General features: G+C 38.1%; 1 protein-coding gene across 1 annotated transcript in view; it reads right to left on the bottom strand.

Annotated features, from left to right (window-relative positions):
• Positions 1 to 16,420, bottom strand: part of SBF2 (SET binding factor 2) — a 284,828-nt gene that overhangs the window by 219,312 nt on the left and 49,096 nt on the right. Inside the window, exon 3 of the mRNA XM_009635401.2 lies at positions 3,521 to 3,609. Coding sequence (XP_009633696.2) covers positions 3,521 to 3,609 — 89 coding nt within the window. The remainder of the gene's footprint in view (positions 1 to 3,520; positions 3,610 to 16,420) is intronic.

Genomic DNA, 16,420 nt, shown 5'->3' with positions numbered 1-16,420 from the left:
CAAGACAAATTAAAGCATTTGGCTTCAATAAAATTTCATAAATTGTATTTCTGTTGAATTTTGGACGATGTGTTTATTCTAGAACTTCTGTGTTTGTTAAACGAGACCAGAACATAGCTAACATGCTACACACAAAAATATGAACAGTTTAAGTAACTCTTAATCCTTTAATACAGAATATATAAGTACACCAAATATAATACTCTTCAGTAAAGTTCAAACTGCAATTACGTTTCTCTACATATTTGTGTCAAATTTTCAAAACTACAAATACAGTCAAGGCTAAAAGTAAAAGTTGAAACAGGGTCATCATCTTTCCTAGATAAGTTCTCAAAATGTTCCCTTTTCACTCAGCCAAGGCCAAGTCCATTAAACACAGTTCTTCCCACGCTACTCCATTTTTCAAAACTGGGCTCAACAAAATGAAAAATATTATTTGCAGTGATTTTATTATTTAACTTAAAAAATACCTGCACAACCCTACTCTCTACACTGTCTTAATTTATGTCCCAGAAATCTAACCACATGAATTCATGCCCATAAGGGTAAGGGGCATGCAGGGTTGGGAAGAGAGAAGAGCCCTCCACAAAAGTCTCAGAGGATTTTGTCTATTAGTTCTTGGCTGGAGCTTGGACTAACAGCATCTCTATAAGCTGTGGAGAACACAAGGGGTCCAAATGGGCATTTTCCACCTTAAAGTATTAAAACTTCAAGGGTGGACATAGGTCTTTTCCACTATTTCCCCCCACCTTGTTTCATAAAATGCTATTAACAACATGAACGGGAAACTGTTAAATCATATCACCCATAAGCTGCCAGGATGAATTACCTGATTCAACCCATATTATTTGGCAAAAAAACTTGGGCATCCAAACGTCCAAATTCACAGGCAAATAATTCACTTTATAAAAGGAGGAGGGAAGGAAGCAGTGAGATCTTCACCAATAACCAGTTGAAGATCTCTGTGATTCAGGGCAGAAGGACTAACTCTGGCAGAAGCCAAGACTCAAAAATCAAATCTCCCTTCAATCCTATTGCTAAGCATGAAAAGTTTTGGCCTTTTACTCCTTCATGAAAACACACTGAAGAGAGCATAATATGTTTTTCAGATATAAACCATTGCTTTTTTCCCCATTTCAGAGAAACCATATAATTCCATAAAGATTCTTCACTCAAAGGAAAGTACACTTAAGAAGGTTTTAATTCAAATTACTCATAGAACCATGTGCTATTCGTAAAAATGTCTACCTTCATTCTCATATACATTTATGTCAACTATTCTATTCTTACCTTCTTTCTCTTTTTTCCCCCCCAAGGTTTGCCTGTTATATTCTTAATAATATTATCTTAATATTATCTTGATGATATTAAAGCTGCCCTTAAGGTGACAAACAGAAAATAGTAACATAGCTTTTCTTCTTGCCTTTCCATGAATGTTACACTCATCCAAAACCTTGAAAAAAACATCCCGCCAAAAGCTGACATGTAAGTTACTTACTTTAGTACTTGATCTTTGCAGTATCTCTAACTTCTCAAACTTAATTCATTAAAATTTTATTACCATGTCTGGAAAGCAAATCAAAATCCAATGAATTTTGCCAACTGGCTGAAGAGATGTCCTTCATTTTTAAGTCATCAGATTTCATTTTATTTGGGAAATTTCAAGTCTTAATGGCTCTGCCTAGTGAGTCATTTGAGAACCGATACAAAAATAATGTTTTGTTGAATCAAGGGGGGAAAAAAAAAATCATCTTCCTTTAGAAAGGTGTTTTCTTGTAGTGCTAACATCCCACAATTAAACTTAAATGGGAAATAACATTTGGGTACAGATATATCCCTTAAGAATCTTCACTGCTTTAAGAGAAGCTGTGCTCATTTAATTTTAAAACATCACTGGAAGTCAGACGCGTTACTTTCTTTGAAATAGGTAAGGAATATTTATATGGCAAAATTTTAGTATGACTCAAACTCTTGCAGTTGTTTAAGGCAAGATCAAACCATCTAGCTCCACCCCTAGAGAGTGGTTAAAAAAAACCCCACCACTAAGCCTTGGCATCAAACGTTTATTTCTCTTCTAATGAACTACAACTGCATGTACTATATAAAAAAAACTACTTATCTGAACTTGGTCAGCAGTCATCGAGCACAGGCTGGCTAGGCATTTATGAAGTAGAGATTTACCAGCTAGAGCAAACAGCAATTGCTATACGGAGTGGTATAATGTTGTAACAGTAGCAGGAACACTTCAGAGAAAGCAGGAGCTTCCATTGTTTCAGCACAGCGCTGCATTGCCAAATTGAGTATTATGCAAGTGTACCACAAACACTCTAACTATCCATCACGTGTATCAGAAATAATGCTTACACCAGTAATTAATGTATGACATCCCCCCGAAACATACGGCTTAGGCTCGACTATGAAGAAATGAAAACCACACTGTGGAAGAAAACGAGCAAGCAGTCGCGTACGCCAGCACACAGTGAATAACACAAACCTCTGCTACACCGGAGAGCAAGCAGTAAACACCAAGACTCCCTCCCCTTTCTTTCACTGGAGAAGACAACACGTAGCCAATGGCATGTTATGACTCAGCAAGTGAGCTCAGCACTGGTTGAAAGGTATCATACTGGTAACAGCTTGCTACATTTGCTATATCTGTGTAGTAAGTTCAGCGAAGAGTCAGTGTCTTTGTCCTCTGCAGCTGATTTTGTCCCACAGTACGAAGACTTCTATTGCAACACTTCCTATGGGACATCTCCTTCCCTAGCTCATCCTGTCCCAGAAGTTCCTAAGTTCACAGCAGTAAGAGTTTCACTCTGACTTCTGAGAAACCTAATTTGCGGAGTGTGACCACAGTATTTCATTTCTCTGCAGGATTTCTAGAGCCATACGTTTAATGAATCCCTGATCCGGATGATTAAGGTATATTTTTTCATTGCCTCTCACAATATGAGACCAAGGAAGGGAAAGAACTCGTAATTAGTGAATTCTCAGAGAGGGCATTTAAAATAGATTGCTGCACGCTAGTCTTCTTCAGTGTACTGTTTTTGTAAGCACCCATTATGCCATCTGTCAAGGACAGAATATTGGGTAAAGACTGACTATTTTAATCAAGCCAGTTTATTGGGATTTTTTTTTTTTTTTAATCTACAGCATACAAATGCACATTTGTATTTATTTGAACATGACAATGAAAAGTCATCTGCAGGATGCTCCTAAAAACATAGTCAATGAGAAACTTACTGACATAACTAAACATTTATTTTAAATACCTCTTTCGACATGTGCAGCAGACTTTTTCTGTATTCTACGAATATCTACTTAGTTGTACAGACCAGAATAAATTATCTTCTGTTAGCCAAAATTATTATTCTTAAAGCTATTATCTATCCCCTCTACTCATGTAATTTCTATCCATTCCCTGTCAGGTTAGACAATACAGATTATTGCATGACAGCAGATGTATCTTCCAACTGTATGTGAAAAATTCTAAGTGTTACAAAATGTAATGCAAACTTACCAACTCTATTCCCTGGGGAAAAGGAGTGTCTTCCCAGTCCTTCTGAGGAAATCTTTGTATTATTTTTCCCAAACCTTCTGTTGGGCCTGCTGAAAGATAAAATTCAATTACTTAAAGGCAAACTGGAGGCATTTAAGTCACCATAAATTTGAGAATATTTTCCGAATATACCAAATATTAGGAAACTTTTTGCCACAAGAGGCAGAACAGGCTCCTCAAACGCATCCTGCAAGTCATATAATAAATACAATCTTAATCTTCTCCAGTAGTAACACAAGGGGTCACTTCATGAAATGAAGCTGCATCCACCCTATGCGCATCATGCATGTTTTCAAAGTGACAGATGATTACTGGTAATTCTAGCCTCTCTCTACAAACAGCAGTAAATTAAAAACTAATATAATGGATAATGTGATATTTAAAGAAGAAACCAAACATTTATCAACAAGCAGTTTTAAAAAAGAAATCTATAGATTAAAAATCCACATGATTTATCCAGGACACTCTAGTTCCTTGCCAATATTTCTCATTGGTGTCCTTGGACAAGTCAGCAGTGATTTTCTACACAGAAAGGCATAGAGAAAAACTGCTAATTTCTGATAACTTCTGATGCAATTGTCTTTTATTTTTACCCCTTCCTTTTTTTAAAGCCACAGTGCTACAGATCAGAAGCCCTTCAGGAACACCACAAATACTCATCTGTAGCATCCTGTCATCCTGAATGGTACAAGAATGCACATACAAACATGAATTTTGTTCTTCACCTGCTGAAGCCCTGGAATAAATATTGAAAAAATCCTAACTTTTTTTGTACTGAATTTTAGCTCTGGGATACACCACAACATAATTGGGCAGAGTGAAAGCAGTGTTTACATTAATCAATACTATCCTGAAGGAATGTTGAAAGCTAGGACCATTTTCAACTGAGCCACTACACAGTGGAAAGCATGCAGTCAACACCCTTCAGCTTATGTTTTCCACATTTAAAGCATGGTATAATAGTGGAAAGAATGACCTTTTCTCTTGCACAAATCTTGCCTTTTCCTACAGAAAAAAGCAAATTCTCTGCTTTATCTTACAAATAACGAAACCAATTGAAAAATTAGTATTATTCTGATTTCTGAAGGAAACTGCTTTAACATAGCCAAGTATTTCACATGCACAAAGACCTGTCTAACATTCCATACACATTTTAAACCCAAGAAAACAAGATTTCTGTGATAACATTACCTATCCGTCAGTCATCAAGTTTAGCAATTCCTGCATCTCTTGGATGATTTCAATGTAATTTTGGAGGTAAACAGACACAAAACACACACATGCTTGCAAGTCAATTGCTGGGTAGAGACAAGTGGCCCAAACTACTCCTGTTCTTTCCTCCAAAGAGAAGGAAAAAGCAGCAGAGCTGAACAATTACCTCTTCTGCCTGTGTGGGTACTGCCTTGCAATCAGCAGTTACATTCAGGCAGACCAAGCAGAGCACACACAGCTCCAGACTACCTCCGTATCTGCATTCCCCTACCCAGTAAGTGGATCACAGGAGAAACAGGGTAGATAAGGAAGCAAGCTGATATCACTGCAAGCATGGGTCAAAAATTGATTTAAAATGAAAACAGATACTTAGGAAACCAGTTTTCATTAAACTATACATAAAGCTTTCTACACAGCAAAGTTGAAATTTGCAACCATTTAAAGTATCTTTTAAGAGTTTTAATAATCTACACTGACCCATCACATTCAATTGGATCACCCTTTCTCTAAAGTCATATTACAAAACTTTGAGATTAAACATTAAAATTTTTAAACATTTTCTTGAGAAATTCTCAAAGCTATACTTCGATATTATGAAACAGTACAAATTCTGCATTAGTAGTAGCAGTCCATATGTGTTGCTTCCTCTGCAGACACCCAAGCAGCAGCAATGAATACATTATTTTCTTGGCTTTACCATAAAAAAGAATTTTCAGTCTGACACAACTCAAGCCTGCTAGTGTAAAGCAATTCATAAATCAACGTTATGGTGGAAGAAAATGTTTCCTTAAGCTTCCTGCTAATTTAGTTTGAGTTTGCTTCTATCTTAAAACCTGCAATAAATTTTACAAGGCGTTTAGGTAGAATCAATCTGACAATTTAGTAAGTAGTATTTTTTGCAGTTCATGTATTTTTACACTTAATATTCTAGGATTTTCTCTTGAAAATAATTTAGGAACAGATGTTCTTAGTACAATGGGCATGTAAACTACATAAACTCCAAACAGGAATCTTACCCCCAAGATAGCACATACTGATTGTGATTCCCAAGGGTAGCACGCTAAAGAACTGCAATCAGACTGGGTTAGCTGACATTTTAGTAGTAGTAAGAGGTAATCAGCAAGTTAAAAGCCAAAGAGGTATCATATCTAGAGAGAAGCTGCAAAGGTGCTGAGAAAGAGTTAGGATATGCTACAAACCAAGGAACAAATACAGACATAGCTACAGCTGCAGTTTTTGTAAGGAAAGGGAGCTCCATATCTATTAGACTGTAAGAACTGAATAGGGTCACCAGTCACTAATTTCACTTGTTTTAGATCAAGTGTTGCCTCACATACTCTTTCTCACATAGCATCTTCTACTGAATTGTCACTCTTCTCCCTCCACCATTTCATCTCAACATCCTTCCAAAATTAGGAGGCATAAATGGAAAGGATTTACCATTCCCTCCCTAAAAAGCTCTCAGAAGAGCAGACATTCACACACCTTCCCTCCTAAGGCAGGCAAACACATTCCTGCATTCCTCCTTTCTTCTGTAGATATCCAGTCCCTGATTCCTTCTTCCATGTAAAAAGAGAACAGAACAGCTACATCTTCAACTAGATATGGCAGGAATTTATATGTATTTTGTTGCTAGCATGCAATAAACAACCTTTAGCCTTCTCTGCTCTCTTCTTACCCTTCACATTTGGTACCTGTGAGAACTTGTCTTTCCTCCCATTCCTTTACACAGTCACCTGCTTGATAGCCTCTACTACTCTCTTCTTCACTCAAAGGGCTGTTCCTTCACTGACGAGTACTTCTTCCTTTGTTGAGTTAAAGTCTCAAATTACCATGTTACCTGCTTTTCCTAAGTCATATCTTTGTGTCAAATCTCTCTGCCCTCTAGTTGTTCTAATGCTGGCAGGTGGAGCAAGGGAGAGACAACAAGCCAATGCAGCCAAGCCAGCAGTGAACACAAGCACCTTCCAAGTGGAGCAGAACTTGTGGTTGAGAGACCAACAGCAAGAAAGGGCAGAAGGACCAAGGTGAACAGAGATACTGAGACTTCCTGGAAAGGAAGTATCGAAGAATTACAGCAGCAAAAAAATGTTCAGTCCCTAAGTTTCTCTGTGGGAACACAGGCAACAGGTTTTTTACCCTGAATCCACACCAGTTCTCAAAAGACTGAAACCTCTGATACTACTAACTACACCAATAAATAATGAAATCCAGGAAAGCAGCTCAAAATTTCTTCTCCTTCCTCATGTCTTGAAGCTACCAATCCTTTTAGTTCTCTTTTTATTAGACTGCTAGACACTCCCTACATTACAGTATAGAAGCTTCTTTTCATTCAGAATTGAGATGTACAATTTCTTTTTTTTTTTATTTGTAATATTCACTCATTTATGTCAAAACGTTATCAGTCTTTTTAGATTACTTTCCTTAGAAGGCCACTAATGCTGGCCACCAGCGTTAGAAGACCTTACTGCATGTAATCCCATTTTGCTTTCAAGAAGGATTATAAACCTCAGTAGGAGGTTTATACCTGAAAGAAATGCATCTCTGAACATTTTCTGAAAGCCAGGCTGAACTTCTTGTGCTACCTGAACTTGCGCTTCAGTTCACCTCTGAGTTCAAAGGGGAATCATTCCAAAGCAACTAATAAGTTAAAGTTTCACATGCTGAGGAGATACCTTGGTATATGTAGAATAAAATGTTCCAAGTACTATTTAGAAAAAAATCATTTTACACTTTTCTGCACATGCATTATTCTTCTCTTAAAGTCTCAAATAAAGCCAAGGTGAATACTTCAACTAGATTTTTAGCACAGACCCTTAAATCCTTCTACTTTCAAATTGTTCTGTTCCTCTCTACTACCAAACACAATGGTACAACACTCCTACATGCTTCAAATTTTCTCCTCTGGAGTACTGCAAAATTGCAATCAACTGGACGCTTTATCATAGTCTAGCTGAAGTCATATTTGTGAATCGGATCGCATAACGTATCTTAGTAGATTACTAGATTTAAAATTAAGACATACAAATACAAATACACACAAAGTGGTTTAGGTTGCTCTTGGTTCAGAGGAAAGTGCTTTCAAGAGAAAAAGTGAGGAGCAGCAATAAGCTTTAGCCGCTTGCAGCCTGGCTCAGAACGTTCCAATAATAGAGCACACCATCATACTGAGTTATATACTCCTTGTAGCTAAGGTTTTATTACCATCAGTATGATAATAACATGATAAATCACTCTAGATACTCAACAGGTTCAGAAATTCATCTTTAGCATCACCTAGTAGATTTAGCTCCTGATTCATTAGGTCTGAAACATCACCTGCTCTAACCAGCTTAAAACATCCTTAAAGACTATATATACGCACACTATATATATACACGCACTATATATACACACAGTATATATGGGCCCGACAAAGGCTTGTTTATTAACAGCTGGCTGTTTCACAGACTACCAGTTATTATCACAGGAAAACCAGTCTTGACTCAGGGAACTGGTTCTTCAATTTATTGCCAATTAACATAAAGTTTTGAGCACTGATTCAGATACAAAGACAACAAAAAATTAAACGTTTGGGGACACATCTTTCCCTTCTCAGGCTCAACTTCAGTCCAACACTTCTCCCCACTCCCTAATCTCAGCTTCCCTTGTCCATCCATCCATCCCAATTCATTTGGCAGTGCAGGAGGTTGGGGTCACGCACATAGCGGTTTTATTCTGCTGTTCCTTATCTCTTGTTCCATTTCTTCTGCTCCAGCACAGATCTACAGGCTACAGTCCCTCTAGGTTTCTCTGGCATGGAGCGCCTCCTTCCAAAAGTGTGCCTCTAGCTGCATCCCCACCAACGTCCCCTTCCACGTCTCCTGCCTCTCATGGCTGTCGCTTTATCTTAAATACATGTGAGCAGATGTGCCACCAGACCTCACGCTGGCTGAGGTTTTGGCACACACTGGGGCATTTACACCAGTTTTAAAGCGGGCTGGAAGTAGCTGTGACTAGCATAGGATAGTGCCTAACATCCTCTTGTACAGCTTATCCCTGCTCCCAAAACTCGGCAACTTATGCCCAGTAGTTATTCCTGATTTTTCTGTCTTAGAGGCCACTGTTGGGAAAACGCTCTTGAAAAAAGATGAATCTTCAGAAACTCATCAACTTAAATATACAGAAAGATCAAAGTTGGAAAAAGAGTTTATGGAAGGATGCATGAAGGATACATCATAGAAATGTAACATTTTAAAGGAAAAAAGTAAGGTGAATAGTTCTGTAGCCAAGATATGAGCATCAGAAAAAAGAAAAATAAGTATTCACATTCATCAGATGTGAATTAAAAAAAAATATTAAAAAAAACAAACAAAAAAACCCCAAAAAACTAAAAAACAGTGGGTTTTTTTTAATGAATCTGCACTCCTTCCAAATCAGGGCAACTCTTCCAAGTCTCAGAGTCTTATATGTTTACAATTGCAAAGTAAAATTCATTGTGATTTGATACATTTGGAAAAGAAATAAAATTACTGTTTTCAAATACACAATTTACTGAACTGCAGGTTGCATTCTTTGCAAGTTTAGACCCAGGAACACTCGAAAGAATCTCCATTCTACAGGCAGTGAGGACCTGGCCTGCTCTTGCCACAAGAAGCTTCTTCCTTTGATTGGAAGTGTACTTCATCCAAATACAGAAATTTACATTTAATCCTTATACAGAAGCAAAAAAGATAGCTAGAAGAGGCCTGTCTCATGGACTCTACTCCTTTACATGAATGCAAATACAAAGTAATTAGCTTAATCCTGCTACACAAGAGAAGACTCAGTAGCTGCATTTTTCAATCCAACTAGTTAAATAACAGCAAGATTGTAGTAAGCACCTAAATCCCATGGTTTGGGGTGAGGGGGTGTTGATGTTATCGGCCTTCAGCTGACTTTTACTTAGTCATTCATCCTTCAGCAGAGCAGTTATGTCTGAAGATATCAGGTTATTCAAGAGGTGGCTGTATCTCAACACCTAAGTGATTTTACATTCCCAACTGTTACAGCACAAGCAGCAGAAACAGAAAAAAAAAAAAAAACAGATCATGGGATTTCAACAGCTATAATTTGTTTCAATATATGCTACTGATAACTACCAACAACCTCCCAAAATATTAAGGCCACATACCAAATGTTAACTCATTGATAAATCAGGTTTCATTCACATCTTTATTTTTAATGATTTGTCAAACACAGAAGTTATTGAGTTTTTTTAATTCTTCTAATCAAGTATTCAAAAGCATGTTTAATTAATAATGCAAAATTCTATTTTATGTAAAGGAATCTATTACAAGTATTTAACAACAGTTGATGACCTCTATTAAAGACCAAATTAGAAAATCTGAATGGTGGGGGAAGGAGGAGAGAGAATATTTATGTGTATGATTTTGCCCTTACAGTAATGCCTATACCTTTGGTATGCATTTAAATGTATCCACTAGTCCCCCATATTTTGGGTACATATACCCATGTAATGGGTACAGTTACTCTGAGTCTACATGGACCGAGGCTCACCACATCAGGTGGGCTTCAAAAGTGCATACACTGATATTGTGAGAGACTGCAGTTTCCTATTTCATTATACTGTACAGCTCACTTGGTTAAACTAGAGAGGGAAGCACCTCAGTAACCTCTTCCCCACCCTGGTCTCTACTGCTTTCACAGGACACGTGATAGCCTTTGCCATTTTTTCTAATTAAAAAAATAAAATAAGGTGATAAAGATTTTCCCATGAATAGGTTTTAGATCCCTACCACATTCCCTCCACTCTGCTTCTATCCTTTCCAAAGTCTTCTTCCAAGCCCCTTTATTAATTCTTAACACTGAGAAGACATTCCTTCAACATCTGAGTGAAATTCCTATTAACTAAAGCTAATTAACACAACGTGACACCACATTAAAAACACACACATACTGAACAGCCAGTGAACACCAGTAGTAACCTCCTCAGTTAGTGCCTGCCAGTATCTACTTTATCGATCTGGGATCTGTAAAGATCCCAGAGGTTTTGTTCTTCATTCCACTCCCTTTACTGAGGGCAACAGGAAGAACTGGCACTCCTTAATACTGACACCTTGTTTTTAAATTGGAAAAATAGGTTATTCCAGTGTTAATGGATTCAGAAGCCACAGCCAGCAAGAAGGATCTTTGTATCATCAATATAAAGATTTCTGCCTTTTGGTATCCTTCCAAATAATGTGCAAGCTGCCCCGACACCTGGTGGAAGCCCCATAGCTAGCACTGCTCACTGAATTCAAATCAATTACGGAGAAGTTTCTGGAGGTTTTTGAAACTGCTTAAATTCAGAAGCACTATACACGTCATTCAGACAAGTTACTTAAGACAGTATACGTGTGCGTGAGCATAGCATGGAAGATCACTGCATATTAACGTGTTCCAATAAAATACTAATTGCTTCCATTATTAATTATATATGCAAAACATGTCTGGCAGTAACAAGAATTCAAAATACTCATTTCCAAGAAAACTACTGCCATCTTATAAAGTTACTTCTACAAAAGCAAACTATTCCTATACTTAAATAAGTATTTTGTATTTTGCAAATATATATTTTATAGTAAAATATTTATATGTCACATAAAGGAGGGTATAAAAATTGTGAAGATATTGCAGCAACTTTGAAATTTGTAATTCTGCACCTGAATTGCAATTTCATTTTCACAAAGGATGCCAGGTAATAATAATAAATCATCACCCAATAGTATCTTTACCTTTAAGATGGCTTAACTCTTCAATCCTTTAAGAATCAAAGCTAACCACATAGTAAATCAGGCTTTAAGTTTTTAGACATTACATTCTTGTCCCTGTACAATACATACACATAGTGAATTTGACCAAGACTGAAACCAAAATTTCAGCCTATAAGAACACCGAATGAGCAGTCTATACCTTAAGCTATTAAGGAAAAAGCAACTTTTCTCCCCAGCTAACCTCTTCTGATCTGCCCTCTTTCTCCTTTCCCTTTTCCCATCTTTTTCTTTAAACAATACAAACATGCAACACATCAAAATTCTGGCATAATTTGCTGGTTCCTGAACCCTAGTCCCCTAAACTCCCTTCTTATATAAATCTTTCCCCATGAAAGGTCACATGCCATCTCTTGCTTGCCCTTGAAATTCCAGAACCAAGCTGTTAATGCAACTTACATTCCAAATTAATGAGAACTGTGATAAACTCCATCTTTTCACTTACAAACCTCTGATAAAAATACATTTGAGCTCTACGTATTGTTAACCATACACGCAAAGCTTGAGATGCAAGCACTTTGGTGATCTGTTACAAAACATATCATTTTCAGGTCTGTGCAGAAGAAACACTACAAAGCAGAGATAGAACCTCAGTAATTATGCCACACGAAATACTTTAAAACTACCATTATAGATCCTACATGTGAAGTTAATAAATCGTTCTGAGTATTCAGAAGTACAGCTTTACATATTCAAAGTCAGAAACATACTGCAGTGTGGAAGATGTACAGGTGCAGGTGGCCGAGTACCACTTACCCTTCTTTTCAAAACAATACCTAGTACTAAAGAAATCGCTAAAATTGTCTGTGAAGTAAAACCATTTTCATACCAAAGTTCCTAAACAATGTGAAACAGCAGAAGTTTTAAACTATCGAGGATTCTTGTCATTTTTTAGTTTTGGAAAAGCTCTTCATGGAAATATGAAGGTAACTCATGTTCCACCGTATGCCTCCATTCATAAAAGGGCATAGAGATGTACCTGAGGTCCCCATACCTTTAAAAACATCACTACAGAAATCTTGATGCCAGAAGACAGAAAATACCACGAAAGTTTTCTCCATCTTAACACAGTCCTAATACAGAAATCAGAGTTGGAACCAAAGCAAACAAGAGGCCAAAGGAGAACTAATATTAAATACCTAGAAAGAAAAATATTTCTTTGATAGGCACAAAGTTCTGAAAAAAATCTGCTCAACCCCATAATAGCACACCACAGGGTACGTGCATCAAAGCCTGAAGTAGCCTGGACATCGAGATTTACATAAAGAGCATTTAACTCTGATGTATTCCAGAGACAAAAGACTTTATTGCAGCATAAGGAGTTGCAAAAGGCTAAATAAAACGCTGGTACTTTTAGGAAGATAGAGTGAAGCCAGGCTTCCCACAATGAGCACAGACACTTTTTGTACAACTGGCACAATTCATAGTCAGTTCATCTTAATCAAGTTAAAGAAATGCATGCAACAATCTTGGGAATTTGGACAACAGACATTCTGGAGGCTTGCCATATTATCAAGGATACAACAAATAATAGGATAAGATGATCCTCAGGCCCTTTTCTTTGTAAACAGGAAAAACTTGTTGAACTCAGAAAAAAAAAAAAAAAAAAAAAAAAAACAACTAGTATTTCAATCTTCCCCCAAATGTCCTGGCACTGCTAGTCAGGACTACCTGAAATACTTGGATGGTCCACGTTCCTGAATGCCTCAATATTTATTTGATTTTGGTAGTTTTCTATTTTGCAGAGCCATTAACCCATCTTATAGACAGGGGAATATAGCAATACATGCCATATCTCATTCCACTAAACCAACAGGTGTTTCTGCTGAAAGGCGGCTAGCAATTGCTACTCAGAAAACCTCTACAATAGGTTTGAAAAGTCTGGGGGGGGGGGGGGAAACATTTAAGGATGAACTTCATCCACTGAAATTGTACCAATGCAAAATGAAATGAAAATGGATGAATACTATAAAAAGCAAAGAGGAAGGAAATCAGAGAAAAGGGAAGCATGGGCAGAATGAAGAGGAAGAAGAGGGAATAAATCAGGACGTTATAACCGTCACTTAGATGCATATTTACCTACTGCGGTGGTGTCCCTCTAATACTCCTCTACATCAGGCACAACATCACTGGCTGATGGCGCACACAATGATTTGGTCAGCCATGACTCCACCAGCTTCTAACCCCTCAGAAGGGCCACATACCAAATGTCACCAAGTCAATATTATACCTGAAAAGCTGTTAGTCGCGTAAAGTGCTGTCTCATTTTGAAAGCCGTGCTTAAGACCTTAATGACCAGTGGAAACGACCTCACTGACCTTTTCCAATTGTGAGTTCTGTAAAAAATTATTTCTTTTTGGTGCTGTTGCATCTACTGTTTTTAAGAGCCCATGTATGAACTTCTGCAATAACACGAAGTGTCCTTTAAAAAAAACTTTTCTCTCCTAGGACCTATGACGGTGTCAGTTACAGTTGAAGAACCCTCCAGTATCATCATCCTCCACCTTTCAGTTGGATTCCAACTCCCCAGAATTTTAGCTGGATAAGTTACTGATGCAATTAACACAGCTTGGCTGTATCAGCTGGATCTTAGGACTCTTCCCTCCAAAGAGAAGTCTAGGACATAATACACTTCTAGATGTACATTGTATTTTTGCTGGGTGGACAGTAAGGTAGGTTCCAAAAGCGTTAAGAGGAAATAACAGACAAGAGAAAGCAACAGTGAATGTTAAACCTATCCAATGGTTGGCATAAAATTCAAGAAACTGGAAAAAAAGCTTGGGGGGCTGGCAGGGAGAAAGTTTCCTGCTCATAGACAATTCCCCTTTTTGTTTGCAAACAAATCACTTTTGCCAGCTCCTGGGTAGGAAGGGAAGACCAGACTTAAAAATAAACATTCTAAGTTAAACAAACATTCTTTTTAGCACACCGAACTGAACAAGACTTCCCCAACTGTCTTGGAAAAGTTTTTTTTTTATTTATTTATTTTCAACGACGGTATAAAAATTAAGATGACAAAACTGTACTCAGCTTTGTACTCCAAATCAATGTCTTAGAGCTTCTCAGACAGCTCACAGAAAAAAAAAAAAATAAAATTTAGGCAGTTTCTCAGTTTTAACGAAGAACATACATTGCTTTGCTTTAGAAATAACACTGCCCTACTTATTATATCTGATTTCTGTTTTCACTACATTATCTTCCTTCCGCAACCACCCCTTGATTTACCTTTAACTGATATACCCAACACTTAAAAAATAAGCTCCACTTGGAAATTTCCTAAACATTTTAAGATTAAATTTTAACCTAAAACATTTTCACATTTTCAATATTGTTATTTCAATGTATTAACACCCATTTCAGTATATAAAATTTGAATACATTATACAAAAATATCTTGAGTAAATATTACTCTTTTACCTTTTTTGTTTGGTTGTTTTTTTAACCAAACGTGGATTGCAAGCTTAGAATAAGTATTCAGATATTTACGGCCCAGAGCTGTAACTACCTGTAACTGTAATCTGATTTTGCTAAGTACAAAGAAAAGCTATCCATATTCTAAAATCCAGCAAAGAAACAACTTCACCAAAAGGCTTTCTACATTTACTTTTTAAGAAGTCTGTTCATCTGCTGAAACTTATTTTTCTAAATCACTTTATAGGTGTATAATAGGTACGGAAGAATGTATCTACAACAGTTCTTCTCTATCAGTATGCACTTACAGGATTCCTGAATACGAAAATTCAGGTCTAAATGCAATTACTAAAACAGACACTAAATCATAGAATCGTAGAATGGTTTGGGTTGGAGGGGACCTTAAAGATCATCTACTTCCAACTCCCCTGCCATGGGCAGGGACACCTTGCACTAGGCCAGGTTGCTCAAAGCCCCATCCAACCTGGCCTTCCAGGGATGGGCCATCCACAGCTTCTCTGGGCAACCCGCTCCAGTGCCTCACCACCCTCACAGTGGAGAATTTCTTCCTTATACCTAATCTAAATCTACCCTCTTTCAGTTTAAAGCCATTACCCCTTGTCCTACCACTGCATGCCCTTGTCAAAAGCCCCTCTCCTGCTTTCTTGTAGGCCCCCTTCAGGAACTGGAAGGCTGCTATGTCTCCCCAGAGCCTTCTCTTCTCTAGGCTGAACAACCCCAACTCTCTCAGCCTGTCTTCATAGGAGAGGTGTTCCATCCCTCTAATCACCTTCACGTCCCTCCTCTGGAGTCAGTCCAACAGGTCCACGTCCTTCTTATGTTGGAGGCCCCAGAGCTCAACACAGTACTCCAGCTGGGGTCTCACCAGAGCGAAGTAGAGGGGCAGAATCACTTCCCTTGACCTGCTGGCCATGCCTCTTTTGATGTAGCCCAGGACACAGTTGGCTTTCTGGGCTGCAAGTGCATATTGCTGGCTCATATTGAGCTTCTCATCAACCAACACCCCCAAGCCCTTCTCCTCAGGGCTGCTCTCAATCCATTCTCCTCCCTGCCTGTATTTGTATCGGATTACCCTGACCCGTGTGCAGGACCTTGCACTTGGCCTTGTTGAACTTGGGGAGGTTCTCAAAGGCCCACCTGGCAAGCCTGTCAAGGCCCCTCTGGATGGCATCCCTTCCCTCCAGCATGTCAACCACACCACGCAGCTTGTGTCATCGCCAAACTTGCTGAGGGTGCACTCAATCCCACTGTCAATGTCACCAACAAAGATGTTTAACAACACCAGTCCCAATACCAACCCCTGGTATGCTGAAGCACTTGATTTTATTTTAATTACAAGCATGTTTTGACCTCTACTACTATTTTTTTTCCTAGGAGCAGAGTAGAAACAAAGCTAAGCTGGGGCAGGGCGGGGGGGGGGAGGGAA

Source organism: Egretta garzetta, unplaced genomic scaffold, assembly GCF_000687185.1.
Source record: "Egretta garzetta isolate BGI_Z169 unplaced genomic scaffold, ASM68718v1 scaffold133, whole genome shotgun sequence".
NCBI lineage: Eukaryota > Metazoa > Chordata > Aves > Pelecaniformes > Ardeidae > Egretta > Egretta garzetta.
Note: the sequence above shows the minus strand (reverse complement) of the source record. Positions and strands in the feature narration are given on the sequence as shown.